The sequence below is a fragment of the Salvelinus sp. IW2-2015 genome, unplaced genomic scaffold (genome assembly GCF_002910315.2).
Source record: "Salvelinus sp. IW2-2015 unplaced genomic scaffold, ASM291031v2 Un_scaffold16450, whole genome shotgun sequence".
Taxonomy (NCBI): domain Eukaryota; kingdom Metazoa; phylum Chordata; class Actinopteri; order Salmoniformes; family Salmonidae; genus Salvelinus; species Salvelinus sp. IW2-2015.
The window spans coordinates 71,382-93,442 of record NW_019957592.1 but is presented as its reverse complement, the minus strand read 5'-3'; the positions used below and the strand labels follow the sequence as shown (position 1 = coordinate 93,442).

At 45.4% G+C, this 22,061-nt stretch overlaps 1 protein-coding gene across 4 annotated transcripts in view; it reads left to right on the top strand.

Annotated features, from left to right (window-relative positions):
- Positions 1–15,853, top strand: part of LOC112080716 (son of sevenless homolog 1) — a 73,156-nt gene extending 57,303 nt beyond the window's left edge. The window contains exons 16-24 of one of the 4 annotated variants that reach the window (XM_024146554.1): positions 904–1,066; positions 1,370–1,487; positions 1,822–1,994; positions 2,571–2,687; positions 3,678–3,728; positions 4,416–4,686; positions 5,406–5,450; positions 13,128–13,249; positions 14,136–15,853. In XM_024146554.1, coding sequence (XP_024002322.1) covers positions 904–1,066; positions 1,370–1,487; positions 1,822–1,994; positions 2,571–2,687; positions 3,678–3,728; positions 4,416–4,686; positions 5,406–5,450; positions 13,128–13,249; positions 14,136–14,714 — 1,639 coding nt within the window. In that variant the 3' untranslated portion in view covers positions 14,715–15,853. The remainder of the gene's footprint in view (positions 1–903; positions 1,067–1,369; positions 1,488–1,821; positions 1,995–2,570; positions 2,688–3,677; positions 3,729–4,415; positions 4,687–5,405; positions 5,451–13,127; positions 13,250–14,135) is intronic. The other 3 variants (XM_024146556.1, XM_024146555.1, XM_024146557.1) reach the window with 3 other exon arrangements.
- The last annotated feature ends 6,208 nt before the right edge of the window (positions 15,854–22,061 follow it).

Genomic DNA, 22,061 nt, shown 5'->3' with positions numbered 1-22,061 from the left:
CAGTATTTCTGTCTGTAATAAAGCCCTTTTGTGGGGAAAAACTAATTCTGATTGGCTGGGCCTGGTTCCCCAGACAGTGGGCTTGGCTCCCAAGTGGATGGGCCTTTGCCCTCCCAGGCCCARCCATGGCTGCGCCCCTGCCCACTCATGTGATATCCATAGATTAGGGCCTAATGAATTTGTTTCAATTGACTGATTTCCTWATATTATCCAGCAAATTCCCGTAACTCAGTAAAATCATTGAAATTGTTGCATGTTGTGTTTTTATGTTTTTGTTCAGTATGGTTATGTCATGTCCTTTGCATACAGATGTTATGAATGCTTTATGTAGGTGGCAGAATTGCACCCTAAATAAGGCTGTGATTACTCCTATCCTCCCTATCTTGATTCTCAAGGTGAAAAGGAAGGAAACATTTGGGACTGTTCTTTGTGTATGAGCTGCTAATCCCTGTCTGATTTTACATGTGATATTACACCAGGCTTGTTATCTCCAGAGACTTCCTGATTCGTTTTCAGGGACTACTGAATTGGTTGAGTGAAATGTGTCCTTACACTGACTTAATAGCTCACCATGTTACCAAATGAGGACTAACAGGTCAATATGATGTTACTAATTATACACATTTGGGAGCATTAAAATGTACCAGTGCTTATTTTCTTGCCCCCACTTACCTTACGCCAGCTGTGGAAGTTATTGACCGAACTATGCTGACCTGAGTCATGTTTATTAGGGCTTGCAGCAGAAAACGTTTTGCAATTCAAAACAAAAATGTGTGTTTCTTGTTGGACAAATCCAGGTAGTCCCTCCATGTTTATCAGTTGTCCGTTTGGTGCCTAATGAACACAGCCCTGGCCCCTGGGTTTAAATAGCATTTCTTTTCTATGTACTATGTTCTACACCAGGTGTATCGTAGAGACGGAGAACCTGGAAGAGCGGGCAGCGGTGGTGGCGCGTATCATCGAGATCCTGCAGGTGTTCCAGGAGCTCAACAACTTCAATGGCGTGCTGGAGGTGGTCAGCGCCATGAACTCCTCGCCCGTCTACCGGCTAGACCACACCTTCGAGGTGAGGAAGGCCGGAGGGGTTCTTTCTGCAAGATTCTTTGGTGGTGTTGTTAGGAAATAGTACCAAGACTGTGTTATCACAGTGTCTGGCATTGCATGAATCCAATGAAAATTGCGGTACCAAATAAGTGCCTAGTGTTGATGAGTATTGAAATTAGCACGTCTCTAGGTTGAGGTATCATAAAATGATGGATTTCTTATCAATAGAAGCATGACACAATGTGCCTCTGTGTACAATATAGATGCATCTGTAGGACGAAATATATATACTTGTTTTGACTGTGAACTTCTGCCCCCTCTCCAGCAAATTCCAAGCCGACAGCGGAAGATTCTGGAGGAGGCCCACGAACTGAGCGAGGACCACTACAAGAAGTACCTGGCAAAACTACGCTCCATCAACCCCCCCTGCGTCCCCTTCTTTGGTGTGTTCTAGAGCAGTGTTTCTCAACCTTTTTGATAGCAGGGACGAGGAAGCTATTGTCCTTTTTGTGTCAGGGACTCACAAGTAATGTACAGTTTTTTTTGTAGTTTTTTTTTGTATACAGCAGTACTGTGTGTCTAAGACAATTTCCCCCTCGGGAACATTGAAGTTGATCCTGTCCTATTCTAGGGTTTTTCTTCTTTGGAGGACCACTTACATTAAAACTAGTGTTGGTTAACCATCTCGGGGACCGGCCAGCAACATTCCACGGACCGGTGCCAGTCCATGGACATCATCGCTCCGCTCTCTCATGTCTTTTCTTTCTCTCTTCTCAGGGATCTACTTGACGAACATCCTGAAGACAGAGGAAGGCAACCCTGACTTCCTGAAGAGGCAYGGCAAGGAGCTGATCAACTTCAGCAAGCGACGGAAAGTGGCCGAGATCACCGGGGAGATCCAGCAGTACCAGAACCAGCCCTACTGCTTACGGGTGGAGAGCGATATCCGGGTGAGGAGCGAAAACAATGATGTCACAAGTTCCGTTGAAGTCGGCTCCCACTATATGGCCAGCCTGCGTAGTCAACATTTTTGTAGAAATTGTAATAATTCCAGCTTTGCAGCATGGTCCGACCCATCGACGTTTCACAAATACCATTTAGTTACATAGAATATGAATGGGTATAAATATGATTAACACAAGGGAGTAATATAAAACATAATTTGACCTGTTTCCTTTCACGATTTCATCTCTACAGTGCCCATGTACAGTTGACAGTTTGCCAAGTCATAGCAACCTATTAGTTTTTGTTTAGATATACATTTAGTGATGATCCCTAGCTTCAACTTTAGTCTCATTGACATCAGTGCATGACTAAGTGAAAATTCGACATAAGTGGAAGGTAGGATTCACCACTTAGTAGAGAGTTACTGCCAATCAGCTCCTGACATGTACTATTTGGTTATTTGTCCAATTGTCCCCAATCATCCACACCCTTGTCTATCGTCATTAGGACAGCAATGTATATTTCACAATGGATCTTTCTTTCGATCTTTCTGATGACTCCCTCTCCTTTGTGTATCACAGAAGTTCTTTGAAAACCTCAATCCAATGGAGGACAAGGCAGAGAAGGAGTTTGCTGACTATCTGTTCAACAAGTCGCTGGAGATCGAGCCTCGGAATGCCCGGTCGTTGCCTCGATTTGTAAGTGTCTTGTTCCTCTCCGATCTTAAGGTTCACATGATTATCCTCTCTCAGTTTGATCAGTTATTGTATTTCAAAAATTTGTTAGAAGGACATTGGATCTTCATGAGTTCAGATGAAAAATACTTTTTGTCAACTATAAAAAATAAATACATTTTTGTCATTTAGCAGACTCGACTTACAGTAGTGAATGCATACTTTTTAGTAGTGGCCCCCCCGTGGGAATCGAACCCACAACCCGGATGTTGCAAGTGCCATGCTCTACCAACTGAGCCACGGGACCAGACTGGGCCACACTTAAGCATGTGCGGCTCCATGTATACTCTTTAGCAGTGGCGTTGCAAACTGGCAATAAGTAGCTGACAAATAACGCTTACGTAAGTCCACATTTCCAAACGGAATGAGTAGGCTACTGCAAATGTTCAACTTATTTGCTAGACTTACAAGCATATGGGAATACAGTAAGGGACAAAAACTTGTGTAGTTTAGTTTTAGCTAACGTCATGGCTTGTTTGACAGTGTCATCTTCTGTGTCTGAGCTCACTTCATACCTGACAACAGTCCAGCGTTTTTGTAGATCGTCGCCATCTGGTGTTCAGAGTTATAACTGAAAACCAGGGGCTCTTTGGAAAGGTTCAGTAAGAGCGGCTAAAATCCTATGATAATCAAATTGTATTGGTCACATACACGTGTTTAGCAGATGTTATTGCGGGTGTAGCGAAATGCTTGTAAAAAAATTAAGGATTAGTAGCGAGGCAGCCCTCTGTTGGCGCCGTTTTTTTAGGTTCCGCAAGGGGTATAGGGATCGCTTTGCATTGAATTGCATTGAACGCTGGAATTACGCTGCCGATTACAGCAGCACATTTTCTTTTTGAAAACTCGATTTGTAATCTGTAAATGCAGCTATTTATATACACAAACTTGATATTATTGCAATATTTTATCATTATATTAATTTTTGTAAATCCATTTTTATCTCATTGCTGCCAGGTGGGGCGGCGTCCGAGCGCCCTCTATGGACGCAACGCCCCTGCTATTAAGGTAGAAAAAAGACTGACAATTTGTCAGCAGAATTGATACCTATAACAATTACAGGTAACTGCCAAAATAAAGGAAACACTTGAGTAAATGAAGGATATAAAGTATATTGACAACAGTTTCCTCCGCACAGGTGTTCCTGAGCTAATTAAGCAATTAACATCCCATCATGYTTAGGGTCATGTATAAAAATGCCCAGTTGCCCATTTTGGCTACCATGGCTAGAAGAAGAGATTGGTGACTTTGAAAGAGGTGTCTCAAAGGTGCATAGAGGGTTTAAAGTGTGTGTGTGTGTGTGTGTGTGTGTGTCAGCCACCAGATCTCACCCAATTGAACACGTGGTAGATTCTGAAGTGTCACCTGAGTCAGCGTTTTCCACCACCGTCAACAAAACAGCAAATTATGGAATTTCTCGTTGAAGAATGGTGTCACATCCCTCCAATAAAGTTCTAAACACTTGTAGAATCTATGGTTTATGTTTGTTGGTGTTTATTTTGGCAGTTACCTATAGGTAACACACTAACCAGATAGTTCCCCAATCTTCCGACATTAATTTATCAATTAACTGCCAGATAGAAAAGAATCAGCAGCACTTGAGGGCTGAGGGTCTGCAGTTGAGTAGCCCTGACATTATAGTGTTGCCCTGACCCCTCCTTCACCTCTCTTCTCTCTCTCCTTTTCTCCTTCCAGCCCAAGAAGTACAACTGCCCGCTCAAGTCGCCCGGCGTGCGCCCGTCCTCGGTGCGCCCGGGCACCATGCGCCACCCGACACCACTGCAGAACGAGCCACGCAAGATCAGCTACAGCCGCATCCCTGACAGCGAGATGGAGAGCGCCGCCTCTGCRCCCAACTCGCCGCGCACGCCCCTCACGCCGCCGCCGGCCTCGGCTGCCTCCAGCTCCACCGATATCGGCAGCGTGTTCGACTCGCCCCAGGGCCCCTCCAGCCCCTTCCACTCCAGTAGGTGGTCCTTCGAGCCGGACGGGGGAGCAGCTTGGGTGGGGATCGCGGCGGAAGGGAGGGGAGGTTGGGTGGGTGGGAGCACAGCTAGAGCTTATAGAGAAAGTTTTTGAGAGTTAAACACAGTTTGAGAGTTTGAATTTAAGGTGGTACCTAAGGAAAACGGTCAAAATGCTTCCTTCCTCCCCTTCTTGGAGTAATCACTGAGCTAAGGTAAGTGATTAGCTAGGTGAATGCAAAGTGTTCCACTTCTTAGCTTTCACCCATCCAGTCATGTCAGATCAGTGATTACTCCAAGGAAGGAAGGGAGGAAGGAAGAATGCATGCAAGACCAGTCAGAGTGCAGTTGAGTGTTATCGCTGTGAAATGTTTGGCGCCGACATGGATAATGCCAGTATTCCAATGTATGTACAGTATATGGTACTGAGCACATCCAACGGAATACAACACAACCACTTGCCCTAAAGATACTAACTCTGAACTAACCCATTCTACATTACCCTGTAACTCGCATTATACCAGTAACTTTCCCATTTTCAGAACTCCGTTGTAACAAGGCGTGTGTGTGTGTGGGGGGGGGGGGGTTGATGACACCCGCAGTCCTTTCAGAATTGTGAACAGTTTGGGTGGTCCGAAATGAAACTGGTCCTTCCGCCTCAGTCTCTCATTCTCTCAGGGCCTTCTCTCTTTTCTCTCCTCCGGCCTCTCCCTCCGTCCAGACTGCGACAGCATCTTTGCCCAGGTCTCCTTACCACACGGCCCACGTTAGTATGACCCTCAAAGCCTTCCTGTTGTCAGTGTCCCCTCACTACCCATCCACCCACACCCCATACAAACTACTACATCAACCCACCCCCGTCTCTCACTCATTCTGACCCTCCCAAGCCCAACTTGCCTCTCCCTACCTGCATGCAACTGACATCCACCTCATTGCTCCCATCTCCGCCCACCGTTGCGCCTGTCCGTCTCCATGGCAAGGAGTGCTCTGTTGTCTGTGTGTGTGTGTTTCCAAGTAGACGTTGCCCACAGAAACAGATCTAGGATCAGCTCTAAATCCTGACCCTAACCAGGCTCCTGACCAGCTGAACTGACCTTAGATCAGTGTCACCCCCCCTCCTGTTCTCCTGTCCTTAATTCATTGTCACTGTGAGGTTTTGCTCTATGCATCCTTGTACAACATCACTCTGTGGTATACAGTGCATTCGGGAAGTATTCAGACCCCTTGAGTTTTTCCACATTCTGTTACGTTAGAGCCTTACTCTAAAATGGATAAAAAATAAATAAAAATCCCTCATCAATCTACACACAATACCCCCTAATGACAAAGCAAAAACATTTTTTTGACATTTTTGCACATTTGTTACAAATAAAATACTGAAATATCACATTCACGTAAGTAATCAAATCAAATGTTATTTGTCACATGCGCCGAATACAACAGGTATAGACCTTTACAGTAAAATGCTAACTTACAAGCCCTTAACCAACAATGCAGTTTTAAGAAAAATACCAAAAATAAATAAAAGTAACAAATAATTAAAGAACAGCATTAAAATAACTATAATGAGGCTATATACAGGGGGTGCCGGTACAGAGTCAATGTGCAGGGCACCGGTTATGTAGATAGAGTTAATAAAGTGACTATGCATAGATAATAACAGAGAGTAGCAGCAGTGTAAAGGGGGGGGGGGGGGCAATGCAAGTAGTCTGGGTAGCCAATTGATTAGATGTTCAGTCTTATGGCTTGGGGGAAAAAGCTGTTTAGAAGCCTCTTGGACCTAGACTTGGCGCTCCGGTACCACTTGCCGTGCGGTAGCAGAGAGAGCAGTCTGGCAGGAAGCTTGGCCACAGTGATGTACTGGGCCGTACGCACTACCCTCTGTAGTGCCTTGCGGTCGTAGGCCGAGCAGTTGCCATACCAGGCAGTGACGCAACCCATCAGGATGCTCTTGATGGTGCAGCTGTGTAGAACCTTTTGAGTATCTGAGGACCCCATGCCAAATCTTTTCAGTTTCCTGAGGGGGAATAGGTTTTGTCGTGCCCTCTTCACGACTGTCTTGCTGTGCTTGGACCATATTAGCTTGTTGCTGATGTGGACGCCAAGGAACTTGAAGCGCTCAACCTGCTCCACTACAGCCCAGTCGATGAGAATGTGGGTGTGCTCGGTCCTCATTTTCCTGTAGTCCACGATCATCTCCTTTGTCTTGATCACGTTGAAGGAGAGGTTGTTGTCGTCCTTGCACCACACGGTCAGGTCTCTGACCTCCTCCCTATAGGCTGTCTCGTCGTTGTCGGTGATCAGGCCTACCACTGTTGTCATCGGCAAACTTAATGATGGTGTTGGAGTCGTTCCTGGCCGTGCAGTCATGAGTGAACAGGGAGTACTGAGCACTCACCCCTGAGGGGGCCCCCGTGTTGAGGAGCAGCGTGGCGGATGTGTTGTTAGCTACCCTTACCACCTGGGGGTGGCCCGTCAGGAAGTCCAGGATCCAGTTGCAGTGTTTAGTCCCAGGGTCCTTACCTTAGTGATGAGCTTTGAGGGCATTATGGTGTTGAACGCTGAGCTGTAGTGAATGAATAGCATTCTCACATAGGTATTCCTTTTGTCCAGGTGTGAAAGGGCACTGTGAAGTGCAATAGAGATTGCATCATCTTTGGATCTGTTGGGGAGGTATGCAAATTGGAGTGGGTCAAGGGTTTCTGGGAGAATGGTGTTGATGTGAGCCATGACCAGCCTTTTAAAGCACTTCATGGCTACAGACGTGAGTGCTGCGGGTCGGTTGTCATGTAGGCAGGTTACCGTAGTCCCTTTGCCCAAGAGCACTATGGTGGTTTGCTTGAAACATGTTGGTATTACAGACTCAGACAGGGAGAGTTTGAAAATGTCAGTGAAGACACTTGTCAGCGCATGCTCAGAGTACACGTCCTGGTAATCCGTATGGCCCTGCGGCCTTGTGAATGTTGACCTGTTTAAAGGTCTTACTCACATCGGCTGCGGAGAGCGTGATCACACAGTCGTCCGGAACAGCTGATGCTCTCATGCATGTTTCAGTGTTACTTGCCTCGAAGCGAGCATAGAAGTAATTTAGCTCCTCTGGTAGGCTCGTGTCACTGGGCAGCTCTCGGCTGTGCTTCCCTTTGTAGTCTGTAATAGTTTGCAAGCCCTGCCACATCCGACGAGCATCGGAGCTGGTGTAGTACGATTCGATCTTAGTCGTGTATTGATGCTTTGCCTGTTTGATGGTTCGTCGGAGGGCATAGTGGGATTTCTTATAAGCTTCCAGGATAGAGTCCCACTTCTTGAAAGCGGCAACTCTACCCTTTAGCTCAGTGCTGGTTGGGGTATGTACGTACGTACAGACAACGTCATCGACGTCATCGATTGATGAAGCCAGTGACTGATGTGGTGTACTCCTCAATGCCATTGGAAGAATCCCGGGAAGATATTCCAGTCTGTGCTAGCAAAATAGTTCTGTAGCTTAGCATCTGCTTCATCTGACCACTTTTCTATTGACCGAATCACTGGTGCTTCTTGCTTAAATGTTTGCTTGTAAGCAGGAATCAGACCCTTTACTCAGTACTTTGTTGAAGCACCTTTGGCAGCGATTACAGTCTCAAGTCTTCTTGGGTATGACGCTACAAGCTTGGCACACCTTTATTTGGGGAGTTTCTCCCATTCTTCTCTGCAGAGCCTCTCAAACTCTGTCAGGTTGGATGGGGAGTTTCGCTGCACAGCTATTTTCAGGTCTCTCCAGAGATGTTCGATCGGGTTCAGGTCCGGGATCTGGCGGGGCCACTCAAGGACATTCAGAGACTTGTCCTGAAGCCACTCCTGTGTTGTCTTGGCTGTGTGCTTAGGGTTGTTGTCCTGTTTGAAGGTGAACCTTTGCCCCAGTCTGATAATCTGCTCCAGAGCGCACAGGACTTCATCAAGAATCTCTGTACTTTGCTCCGTTAATCTTTTACTCGATCCTAACTAGTCTTCCTGTAACTGCCTGCTGAAAGAAAATCCCACAGTATGATGCTGCTACCACTATGCTTCACCGTAGGGATGGTGCCAGGTTTCGTCCAGACGTGACACTTGGCATTCAGGCCAAAGAGTTCAATCTTGGTTTCACCAGAACAGAGAATCTTGTTTCTTATTTTCTGAGAGTCTTTAGGTGCCTTTTGGCAAACTCCCAAGTGGGCTGTCATGTGCCTTTTTACTGAGGAGTGGCTTCCATCTGGCAACTCTACCATAAAGCCTGATTGGTGGAGTGCTCCAGAGATGGTTGTCCTATAGGAAGGTTTTCCCATCTCCACAGAGGAACTTTAGAGCTTTGTCAGAGTGGCCGTCGGGTTCTTGGTCACCTCCCTGACCAAGGCCCATCTCCCCCGATTGCTCTGTTTGGCCGGGTGGTCAGCTCTGGAAAGAGTCTTGGTGTTTCCAACCTACTTCCATTTAAGAATGAGGCCACTGTGTTCTTGGGGACCTTCAATGCTGCAGAATTGTTTTGGTACCCTTCCCCAGATCTGTGCCTCGAAACAATCCTGTCTCGGAGCTCTAAGGACAATTCTTTCAACATCATGGCTTGGTTTTGGTTTTTGCTCTGACATGCACTGTCAACTGTGGGACCTTATATAGATAGGTGTGTGCCTTTCCAAATCATGTCCAATCAATTGAATTTACCACTAGTGGACTTCAAGTTGTGGAAACATCTCAAGGATGATCAATGGAAACAGGATGCACATGAGCTCAATTTCGAGTCTCATAGCAAAGGGTCTGAATACTTCTGTAAATAAGTTATTCGGCTCCAAATTGAAAGATGGTGCCGAAGAACATGGCTGACGTTTTACATTCTCCCAACCAATTGTGCTATTTTGTTATTTTTTTTTGCATTTTGTGTAAGTAATTTTTTCACTTATTGTGTACATAATGTTGCTGCTACCGTCTCTTATGACTGAAAATAACTTCTGGAGATCAGAAAAAGGATTACTCAACGCGGACTGGAAGAAACTTTTACCTTTAATGAGTCCGGCGAGAAGGATATCCTTCTTTCACTGGAACAGGCCCAGATCCACGCCTTTTGCATGAAGAAAAGACGACGGAAAAGAGCCCGCAGATCGGGCATCTCCCACTGCCTTCCATCCTTCTTGCTAACATGCAATCATTGGAAAATAAAATTGATGACCTACGATTTAAGATTATCCTACCAACGGGACATTAAAAACTGTAACATCTTATGTTTCACCGAGACGTGGCTGAACGAAGATACGGACCATATAGAGCTAGCGGGATTTCCATGCACCGGCAGAACAGAGACGCTACCTCTGTTAAGACGAGGGGTGGAGGTGTGTGTTTTTTTTTTGTCAATAACAGCTGGTGCGCAATGTCTAATATTAAAGAAGCCTCGAAGGTATTGCTCGCCTGAGGTAGAGTACCTTATGATAAGCTGTAGACCACACTATCTATCAAGAGAGTTCTCATCTGTATTATTCGTAGCCATCTATTTACCACCGCAAAACAAAGCTGGCACTAAGACCGCTCTCAACCAACTCTATAAGGCCATAAGCAAAGAAGAAAATGCTCACCCAGAAGCGATGCTCCTAGTGGCTGGGGACTTTAATGCAGGCAAACTTAAATCAGTTTGACCAAATGTCACATGTGCAACCAGGGGGAGAAAATCCTAGACCACCTTTACTCCACACACAGAGATGCATAGAAAGCTCTCCCCCGCCCTCCATTTGGCAAATCTGACCATAATTATATCCTCCTGATTCCTACAGCAGGAAGTACCTGTGACTCGCTCAATACGGAAGTGGTCAGATGACGCGGATGCTGCACTACAGGACTGTTTTGCTAGCACAGGCTGGAATATGTTCCGGGATTCATCCAATGACATTGAGGAATACAAGACCTCAGTCATCGGCTTCATCAATAAGTGCATCGATGACGTCGTCCCCACAGTGACCGTACGTACATATCCCAACCAGAAGCCATGGATTACAGGCAACATCCACATCGAGCTAAAGGATCGAGCTGCCGCTTTCAAGGAGCGGGAGACTAATCTGGACGCTTATAAGAAATCCCGCTATGCCCTCAGACAAACCATTAAACCAGCAAAGCGTCAATACAGGATTAAGATTGAATCGGGAAACCCAGACGCAAGCTGCCCAGTGACGCGAGCCTACCAGACGAGCTAAATGCCTTTTATGCTCACTTCGAGGCAAGCAACACTGAAGCATGCATGAGAGCACCAGCTGTTCTGGATGTGTGATCACGCTCTCGGTAGCCAATGTGAGCAAGACCTTTAAAACAGGTCAACATTCAGAAAGCCGCTGGGCCAGTCGGATTACCAGGACGTGTATTCAAAGCATGCGCGGACCAACTGTCAAGTGTCTTCACTGACATTTTCAACCTCTCCCTGACCGAGTCTGTAATACCTACGTGTTTCAAGCAAACCACCATAGGCACTGTGCCCAAGGAAGCAAAGGTAACCTGCTTAAATGATTGCCACCCTGTGGCACTCACGTCGGTGGCCATGAAGTGCTTTGAAAGGCTGGTCATGGCTCACATCAACAGCATCCTCCCGGACACCCTAGACCCACTCCAATTCGCATACCGCCCCAACAGATCCACAGATGACTCCGTCTCAATCGCACTCCACACTGCCCTTTCTCACCTGGACAAAAGGAACACCTATGTGAGAATCCTCTTCATTGACTACAGCTCAACCATAGTGCCCACGAAGCTCATCACTAAGCTAAGGACTCTGGGACTAAACACCTCCCTCTGCAACTGGATCCTGGACTTCCTGATGGGCTGTCGCAAGGTGCTGTGTAGTCCCCTCCTGTATTCCCTGTACACCCACGACTGCGTGGCCAAACACAACTCCAACACCATCATTAAGTTTGCTGACGACACAACAGTGGTAAGCCTGATCACCGACAACGATGAGACGGCTTGTAGGGAGGAGGTCAGAGAACTGGCAGTGTTGTGCCAGGACAACAATACAAAGGAGCTGATCGTGGACTATAGGAAAAGGCGGGCCGAACAGGCCCCCATTAACATCGACGTGGCTGTAGTGGAGCGGGTCGAGAGTTTCAAGTTCCTTGGTGTCCACATCACCAACGAACTATCATGGTCCAAACATACCAAGACAGTCGTGAAGAGGGCACGACAAAACCTTTTCCCACTCAGGAGACTGAAAAGATTTGGAATGGGTCCCCAGATCCTCAAAAGGTTCTACAGCTGCACCATCGAGAGCATCCTGACCGGTTGCATCACCGCCTGTTATGGCAACTGCTCGGCATCTGACCGTAAGGCGCTACAGAGGGTAGTGCGAACGGCCCAGTACATCACTGGGGCCAAGCTTCCTGCCATCCAGGACCTACATAATTGGCGGTGTCAGAGGAAAGCCCATAAACTTGTCAGAGACTCCAGTCACCCAAGTCATAGACTGTTTTCTCTACTACCGCACGGCAAGCGGTACCTGAGCGCCAAGTCTAGAACCAAAAGGCTTGTCAACAGCTTTTACCCCCAAGCCATAAGACTGCTGAACAATTCATAAAATCGCCACCAGACTATTTAAATTGACCCCACCCTCCCTTTTGTACACTACTGCTACTCGCTGTTTGTTTACCTATGCATAGTCACTTCGCCCCCACCTACATATACAAATTACCTCAACTAGCCTGTACCCCCACACATATGTTATTCTTATTGTGTTACTTTTTATTATTACTTTTTATTTTAGTCTACTTGGTAAATATTTTCTTCTTCTTGAACTGCACTGTTGGTTAAGGGCTTGTAAGTAAGCATTTCACGGTAAAGTCTACACTCGTTGTATTCGGCCCATGTGACAAAGTTGGATTTGATTTCTGTTTTTTATTTTTAATACATTCGCAAACATTTCAAAAAATCTGTTTTCGCTTTGCCATTATGGGGTATTTTGTGTAGATTGAGGATTATTTATTTTTTGTTATCAATTTTCGAATAAGGTCTGAATACTTTTTGAACGCACTGCACTGTATAGTTAGTAGTAGTTGTATGTAGTAGAACCCGTAATATTAGGCATCATTGAAGTTGGTTGATGTGATTGCTTCCTCAAACATAATACTTTAGGGTTGTCTTTGTATAGTCTTCCTGAAATAGTTTCTATTACCCATCCATTCATCATCCTCTATTCTATTATTTGTTTCATTTTCTGTGTTTTCAATGCTTGTATTTACTCCATTCTTCGTGGGCCTGAATGTCTTCCGTTCGTCTCTTTCTTTGAAATGAATGTGTGATTTAAAACCTAGGAAACGGTCAAGTGCCAGGCAAAAGAGAACCCCCAGACATTCAGTTGCCCATCCCTGAGTTGTAGAGTCCTGTATGGGATGAATTGGGGTTAAATATGTGTAATTGCTGTCTTCTTGTAAGGCTTAATTTTAGTTAACCTGATTTCCTTCTATTCCAGGGTCCTCCTCGGTCTCCTCCATGGTGAGTCTCCACAGGAACACTGAAGACACCACCGTCCCCCCGCCTGTGCCCCCTCGCAGACGCCCCGAATCCGCCCCCGCGGAATCTTCCCCTTCAAAGGTGACTCTCTTTTTACCTGTTTGCTACCTAAAGTTTTTCTGAGACTGTACCATTAATCAAATTAAAATCACATTTTATTTGTCACATGCGCCAAATAGACCTTAGAGTAAAATACAGGTGTAGACCTACACCTTACAGGTGTAGACCTTACAGTAAAATACAGGTGTAGACCTTACAGTAAAATACAGGTGTAGACCTACACCTTACAGTAAAATACAGGTGTAGACCTACACCTTACAGGTGTAGACCTTACAGTAAAATGCTTACTTACAAGCTCCAGGGTGGCGCAGCGGTCTAAGGCACTGCATCTCAGTGCAAGAGGCATCAATCACTGCATCTCAGTGCATGAGGCGTCACTGCAGTCCCTGGTTCGAATCCAGGCTGCATCACATCCGGCCGTGATTGGGAGTCCTATAGGGCGGTACACAATTGGCCCAGCGTCGTCCGAGTTTGGCCGGGGTAGGCCGTCATTGTAAATAAGAATTTGTTCTTAACTGTCTTGTCTAGTTAAATAAATAAAAGTAACAACAATGCAGTTTTAAAAAATACCTTAAAAAGAATAAGAAATAAAAGTAACAAATAATTAAAGAGCAGCAGTAAAATAACAATAGCGAGGCTATATAGACGGGGTACCGGTACAGAATCAATGTGCGGGGGCACAGGTTAGTCGAATCATTAGGATGATTCTTGATTGATTGATTCTAGAGTTTAGATGTGGAATGCTAAATATCCAATGAAACACACAACTGTCAGTTATTTGCTAGTCATTTCTTGAGATTTTAGATTACATTTTTGAGAGTTTGTCGAGTCATACTCCCTCACTCTTCATAACGTTTGTGCTTCTCCTTCTTTCTCCTTTTCCACCTGAACGTCTCTCACATTCCAGATGATGTCAAAGCACTTGGACAGCCCCCCCGCCATCCCCCCACGGCAACCCACCAACACCAAGGTCTACTCGCCGCGCTACTCGCTCTCGACCGAGCGCACCTCCGTGTCGGAGCCGCCTGACAGCCCACCCACCCTGCCGCCGCGGGAGCCCTTGAGAACGCCGGACGTCTTCTCCAGCTCAAACAGCCCCCTGCACCTGCAGCCACCCCCGCTGGGCCGCATCCGCAGCAGCGAACCCACGCTGAGCCAGACCTTCTTCCCACCCTCGCCGTTCGGCCCGCTCACCCCGCCGCCGCCCCCCACTCCCTCGCCCTCGCTGGGGCCGCGCAAGCACCTGCCCTCCCCGCCCTTGCCACTACTGGGGCCCAGCGGCCCAGACTGCTGCAGCGACTCAGCCCTCCTCCCTCTGGGGGGGGCAGCCGGCCCCCCTGTGCCCCCTCGCCAGAGCACCAGCAGTGCTGCCGCCCAAGCTATACCCAAGCTCCCTCCCAAAACATACAAAAGGGAGTCGGTGTCACACCCGTCCCTAGTGCATCGGGACGGCCCACCCCTGCTGGAGAATGCCAACCCCTCTTAAAAATACTTGTATACGTGATATGGGGGAAATCATTGAACACTAAAGACTTTAGACTTGAACAAAAACAACATTTAATTGTGATGTCGACTTTAAGAAAAAAAAGACAATGCCAGTGTAGGTTCTTAGCTACCTGGAAAAATAATAATGTGCCCTTATAAAAAAAATACTTCAACGAATGATGATTGTCCTTTTTCATTTGTGCAGACCATTGGAGATTCCCAAAAAAAAAACTTTTGGGGGGGGGTATCTTACTGTTTGTTTGTTTTGTTGTGTGTATGTACAGTATGTTGTTTGTCATCGTACAATGTTTATTTCATTTGGTTTATTTTTTTAAAGTGAATCGATTGCAGCATTACTTGTCAATAAGCTCGGTGGCCTACCCATACACATACAGCTTGAACCGTAATAAACCTTGAACCAGGACCGCACAAGTCCACCGCACGCTGGATGATGGAACGATAAAGACTGTAGACCAGTTTGAAGAGACTCCAGGAGAAATCCACAAACTTAATAGTGTTTTAACTCACTGTGTATGGGCTAAATAATCTACTAAAGTGGCCCATATTGACCAGAGACGGACCAGAGAGGACTCAAGCTATCACGGTGTTGTAAACCCATTTCAACTCCCCAATAACGAATGTCTGCCGTTCAATCCACCTCACTCAGATTGAAAAAGGGACTTGGGACATCATGTTGTTAAATGGTGTTTAAGGCTTTGTGTAGAGAGACAGTCCGAGGCAAATGTATTTTTTTTGTGCCAGTAGATCGACCAGAGTACCATGATTTAAGGCAGGGTTTCCCAAACTCCGTCCTGGGTGCACATTTAGTTTTCTGCCCTAGCACTACACAGCGGATTCAAATAATCAAAGCTTGATGGGTTGGGTAATTGAATCAGATGTGTAGTGCGAGGGCAAAAAACGAAATGTGGGGGGCCCAGGACCGAGTTTGAGAAACCCTGATTTAAGGTACCCATCCACACCAAAGAGGTACTTTTCAAGCATTCAAGAAACACAAGAAGTGATTGTTCTTAAGTTTGTGTTAGTACTTTTATGTTCTGATTTTAATTCTGCCAATGAGTATGTAAAGAAAATGATGATTGACTTCTTTAAACAAGGGAATAAAAGTGTTTCTACCACTATAAGTCCACTATGAAACGAGTGAAGAGCTGGCTACCGTCCTGAACGCGAATGCCCTGAATATATTTGTTTAATGATTCCTTCCTTCCTCGAAGTGGTCACTGATCTGACATGACTGAAGCCTTATGTAGGTTTATGTACGGGAGACCTTTCTCTCTCAGTATCATCATAAAGAGTCTGTATGGAACTGTAATTGCTAATTGTTTACCTCAAATTCCAGCTTGAGTCTTGTCTGGATGGGACATTTACACGTTAAGGTTTTTTACATTTCTGTCATTTAGCAGACGTTCTTATCCAGAGCGATTTAGTGCATACATTTCTTTTCATACTTTTTCGTACCTGTCCCCCGTGGGAATCAAACCCACAACCCTGGCATTGCAAGCGCCATGCTCTACCAAATGAGCCACACGTTATAATTTCTTAACTCATGAAACCACACAATCCTTAAAAAGGAAGGATGAAGGGATACCTTTTTAAAGCATCCAAGAACAATAGCCTGTGAGTTCGGCAATAGTTTATATGTGTAAAATCAAACAATTAAGTGTACTTTTGAATCATTTTGGTTTATTTGAACATGTACAAGTGTTCCACCTTCAGTTTATACTATGGTTTGTTCTCTTGGGTCAAAATGTGGGCTGCGAGTCACGCCAAGTGCACTGTGTATGGAATAGGGTGCCATATTTATGGACCCTGGTCAAAGTAGTGCACTATATAGGGAATAAGGTGCTGTTTGGGATGCACTCATGATGAATAGCCTAAAGTAATTAATCTGGGTTTGTTGTCTTCATTGTAATAATTCTTGGCTATTCTCCCTGGTTTCTTCCCATTGGACTAAGTTCCATAGGGCCATCCTGTCAGTTGCTTTCAAAAACATGTTATTTTTCTGGCCCATACACTATGTAATGGTTGGAGTTTGAGAGTCATAGAAATAGAATGACTAGAACGTGCATTCACGTTCAAGTCGCGTTCCGCGATGGGTCAACTGACGGCAATATCAGTGCACCAATATTCCATCTAGGAAAGTAATGATTACCTTTTAAGGAATTTGCAACCAGGTTGTATGTGTGCACTGTATGTATGTGATAACTCTCATTCACAGTGACCTTGTGTTTACCAGCAATACTGTGAAAATGCCTTGGCAACAGAAGGTCTCTTTAACCCAAAACACATTGATGCAGTGTCCGAAACGTAATAATTGTGCCACGTTGGGAATGAACATATACTGCTGACCATGACTTCCAAGCATTTAAGTCGACTGCAGCAGTGATATGTGCAGTCAGGTAAAATTAGATGAGTAAATTCATTTGTATCACTGCTATGTTGAGTTAGAATGTGAACAGAGACTCATATTTGACTGTCACGTTAAACTACATACACACACTTAGGTTAGAAATAGCCCATTTAGCCATTAGCCGGGGCGCTTAGAGCATAAGTGCCAGGGGATCATTTGGTTGACTGATTGTTAGAGTTGTACTGAAGGTCCTGACTCAGTGCAGCTGGTCACTTAGAGACGGGCTAATATGTGTGATTTGACTGTATCTGATAGTATTGAGAGTTGATGACGCCGTTTCAGGAGGAACCTTGAATCAAACGACACATCCCGTGCACAGCTGGAGTCTTTCTAAGCAGTAACTCCCGGGCACAACCTTCCATCGTCTTGCCCAATCAGGCTTCCTGCAACTGGGGGCTGATCCTGCCGGGAGGCCAGCTACCAACCTCGGGCCGGGGGCTGGACACTCATACCCTACTCCATCTACTACCACCCTTTCCAACATGTTTGTCAGATGGCGAGAAGCCAAACTAGTGAAATTTGGTTTTCGTTAATGATATATCACCATGATCTTGGTGTATCTGGAATGACGCCACTAGTCTGTCTGTCCCTCTTGCCAATAGTCTATACATGTGTTATGATTGATTCCTTATTAAAGTATAAATATGTATACCTTTATCTGTTTACACTAATGGTTTTACCATCTGTTTAATAGTGTGCAGTGTGTGTGTTTGTTGATACTCCTGTGTGTTTCAAATGTTTGCCTCTATGAGGGGGGTTGTCCTTCTCTTTCTGATTTGTCTCTGGGCTGGCAACAAGATGGATGCTCTGACCAGTGAAGCAAATTTAGCGAAACTGATTACAGAGATGAAGAAGTGAGTGCTTCTCTGTTTCGTTGTAATCATATACTCTCTGTTTTATTACCACACTTCTGACCCAACGAAACCCATGCATTAATATACTATAGGGAATTGTCCCCAAACTCTACAAGTAAGGTCAACCAAAGTATGTGCCTCGTGTTCTGTTGTTGTTGTGTGCTGTTGTTCAGGTTCGGACTGCAAAATTGTCATTATGCCATGGCTGTGTCGGAACGCTGGATTGATTGTGACGACTGCTGTTCATCGAATGATTAACTGTTTATAATTACGTGATTAAGTGAATCAGGTAATTATTAACTCAGTAACCTGGGGCACCATGGGAAAGTTTGGCTTTATTGAGTTTCTATTTCCCAAATTAACTCAGAATATCGATTTTACAACAGTCGCTAATTCATTTAATTTCCTCTACTGTCTCATTCTGAACGTGGCATAATCCGGGAATTTGCACAAACACGAGTCCCACTAAATAAGTCTGTCCCACACCAGTTGAGTTGATTATTTATTTACTAACAAGCTAAAATGATAATATAAGATGCACATACACAAACACACAGTCTAGGCTATTGATTAGAACTTAGTACAATGAAACAGGTCCCTAGCGGACCAACACAATATGACACGTGTTACACAAAATGGGGATTTAAAAAGAGAGAAAAAGAGTGTGCGAGAGAAAAGCACACTTGGGTACATTTGTAAACTATGATTATTTTAACCCTAACCTTGCCCCGAACTGCCGCTACTATGGGTCAGAATATAATGATGTAATTACGTGTCGAAGGTCTCCGATGGGGTGTCTCTTCGTGGACCGGGTTCACCTTCTCTGATGACGGCACTTCTTTGGTTACCGGGTGTAACTCTCTTATTGTCCTCACGATGTCAGTGTCCTTTGTCTTAGTGGTCTGTTTCCTTGCCCTTGTTCTGAAAAGGGGTCTTCTGAGAACAGCCAGCCGTGTAGCTCAGGGCTCCGACGTAGGAATGAAAACAGTGTAGACACACGATTCCTTGGAGAGTGGTAACCGGGTGGTCCTGCTTGAATTCACACTCTTAGAAACAACTACTCATCCGTAGCATAGATTGTTAAAAGGTTCCTTTGTCTTCAACCTCGTGTTGCGTTTTGGGGTTACAGCTCATCGGACCTTGGCTGCAGCTCGTGGTCACCTAGTCATAATGTTAATTCTTAACTTAACTGGGTCAAAAATGGACGTTTTTGCCTGCAATTTAGACAAACTTCACATTTCATCTTTACAAAAACATTCTCTTTGATCTGGACATTTTCCACACAACACACATTATGCAAACATCAGGTACATATTGTGAAAACTCTTCAAATTACAATGTTTTGTAATAGCTCTTGATCTCTCCCCCTCTGGCGGGTGTGACAGATGTCTCTTGTAGGAGTGTGGTCCACGGTAACCTGACCTGAACAGACCAGTCATGACAGTCCCCCTCTAGTGGGTTAAACTTGGAAGGATTCTGCATGTTGCAACCCACCATATAGCCATCAGCTTTCCTGGTTTGTGGATCATTGTAGCAGTCCCCTTCTGGTGATTTACCCTGGTAGGATTTCTGCAAGCTGCAGATCACCACCAGAATGGACATGGTAGGTCCAGCGGTGGCTCTGTGTTCCCGGCCCGTCGTCCGGTTGTCCCGGCTAGTGGATCTAGGCAGTAACTTTGGCAGATGTTAATAACGCACCACACTCAGGCATCATTACATTTCTTCCCCAAATGAGCGCCGTTGTGGCTCTAACTGGTGGTTGTATGGGGAACTTGTTTATGGCTCTATCACTTCCTAAATGTCAAAGGAAATTAAACAAAATTAATAAAAACATAAACAAGAGATATACAAAATATAGCTACCACACCTTATTCATCTAATTTGGACTGTGTTCTATATATGTCCAAGGTCTTGGCTAAATGACTATCATGGCATTGTCTCTAATGTCATATCTAGGGCGATCCGACTTAGGTGGGTAGTTAAGGCACTTGAAAAAATGGCACCCTGAACGACAAAGCTTACATTGGGGACATTACAGGACTGTGCTAGTGAATTCGGTAGAGGAGGCTGGGGATGCTGTCGATGGACCCCTGATGGAGTTTCAGGATCTATTGCCAACTTTCCGAAAATCGGGATCGCTTCCGTTCCACGGGTGATCCTAGTATAAGACCTCATTAGGTCTTCCATTGTACGTGTGCGCCTTTGTACGTAGTGGGTACACACGCCAAGGGAAATAAGACCAAGGATCATGGTAACAGTCAGGATACTGTCCGGTACCGTCCAAGAGCGGGTGACAGACCAATCTTTTGGGCATTCCCGTGGAAGGCCGGGAACACAGAGCCACCGCTGGACCTACCATGTCGGGTTGCAACATGCAGAATCCTTCCAAGTTTAACCCTCCAGAGGGGAACTGTCATGACTGGTCTGTTCAGGTCAGGTTACCGTGGACCACACTCCTACAAAAGAGGACAAAGGGATTTTGTCTGCTGACTTAAGATGTACATTGGGTGTGAGGTGTCATAAAAAAAAAACACCTCCATACCTCTCGATCTCTCCCCCTCTGGTGGGTGTGAGAGATGTCTTTTGTAGGAGTGTGGTCCACGGTAACCTGACCCGAACAGTCCAGTCATGACAGCTGTGAGGCTCACCCAACAGCAGTGCCAGACTGGACAGTTGGATGTCAGCGTTGAACCACAGGGGGTCCGGGCGGCACTTACTGCTGGCCAAATCTACAAAGGGGACAAGATCATCGCAGCCACACCGTATGATGCCTACCACGCAGAGTATCGTCCCCTGAGTATTACTACCCAGCAAATGGGATACCCCATATTACATCTGATAGATAACAATGACTGTATAATCTTCTTTACCACATTCTCTCCCTGCCTAGAGTCCTGTATGAAGGAAAGAGGAAGCCACAGCATTATCAATGACCTTGATAGGGTCTTTCGTACTAGAGATCAAAATTATAAGGCCTTTAACATTCGAGAAATTGTCTGGCAACCTATGTGCGGGGGTGAAAACCAATTCCCCCAAGGCAAAAAGTACTATGCTCCTTTTGTACAATACATAAGAAGTTCCCCCTATATCGCTGTGCACAAAGCAAGGGTTATTATTGCAATGAGGTGAACACAGGTCGCTGTTTGGAGGGCTACAGTGGCTGAGTGCTTTCCTTCAGGTCCAGCTGAGCCAATGAAGCCTCCTGTATCTGTAGTGCAAAGAGAGGACTGCCAACCTGCCTCTCCCTTCATCCCTCTCTGTCTCTCATTGTCCCTCTTTGCCCTTTCCTCTGTATCTCTGTCCCTCAATGGGAGAATCTCCATTGGTTTTGCTCGACTCCTCGCGTCCTCACCTCCGTCCTCTCCTCGCCTCCTTTTGAAAAAGGTCAAAGGTAATCAAGGAGAGGAGGTGAGGAAAGGAAACCTGGAAACAAATGTGCTTGATCAAATGACTCTCCACTAGCATGTCATCAGGCAAATTACATTTACAATTGAGTAATCCCCAAATACATGTGTTAAGTGGTAAAAATACATTTAGATAGTTGCACTAGACATTTTATAGAGGGATAAGTAGTGTATTGTTTTTAACTATGGGCATGCTTTTCTCAGAGAAAACAATAACTGATTGAAAGGGGGTGTGGCGAATTTTAAAACACTTTCACGTTAACTGCTGGGAGGATACATCTGTGCTTAGGCTATGGAGTTAGAGGAGGAAACTCCTCCGATTTGATACTATCCTACATATGGTGAACAATTTTTGGTTTCCGGGTCACAGTGTAGAAGAGGACAGGAGTGGAGGAGAGGATGGACTTTTTCCCATTTGAGAATCCCCTTCCCTATCCTTCTTTCTCTCTCTCTATCTATCCCTCCCTCTCCTTCTCTTTCTCCCCCTCTACAGTTCCACCATTCAATAAACTACACTATTACGGGACCATTTCTCGCTTCATTCCTGTGTTTTATTGTAGGTGGGTATGTAGTGATAAGAAAGGTGGATAAGAGAATAATAGATAAGACATAAGCTGATATGTCATGAGGATGTGATTTCATACACAGGCAGTGTAACAATG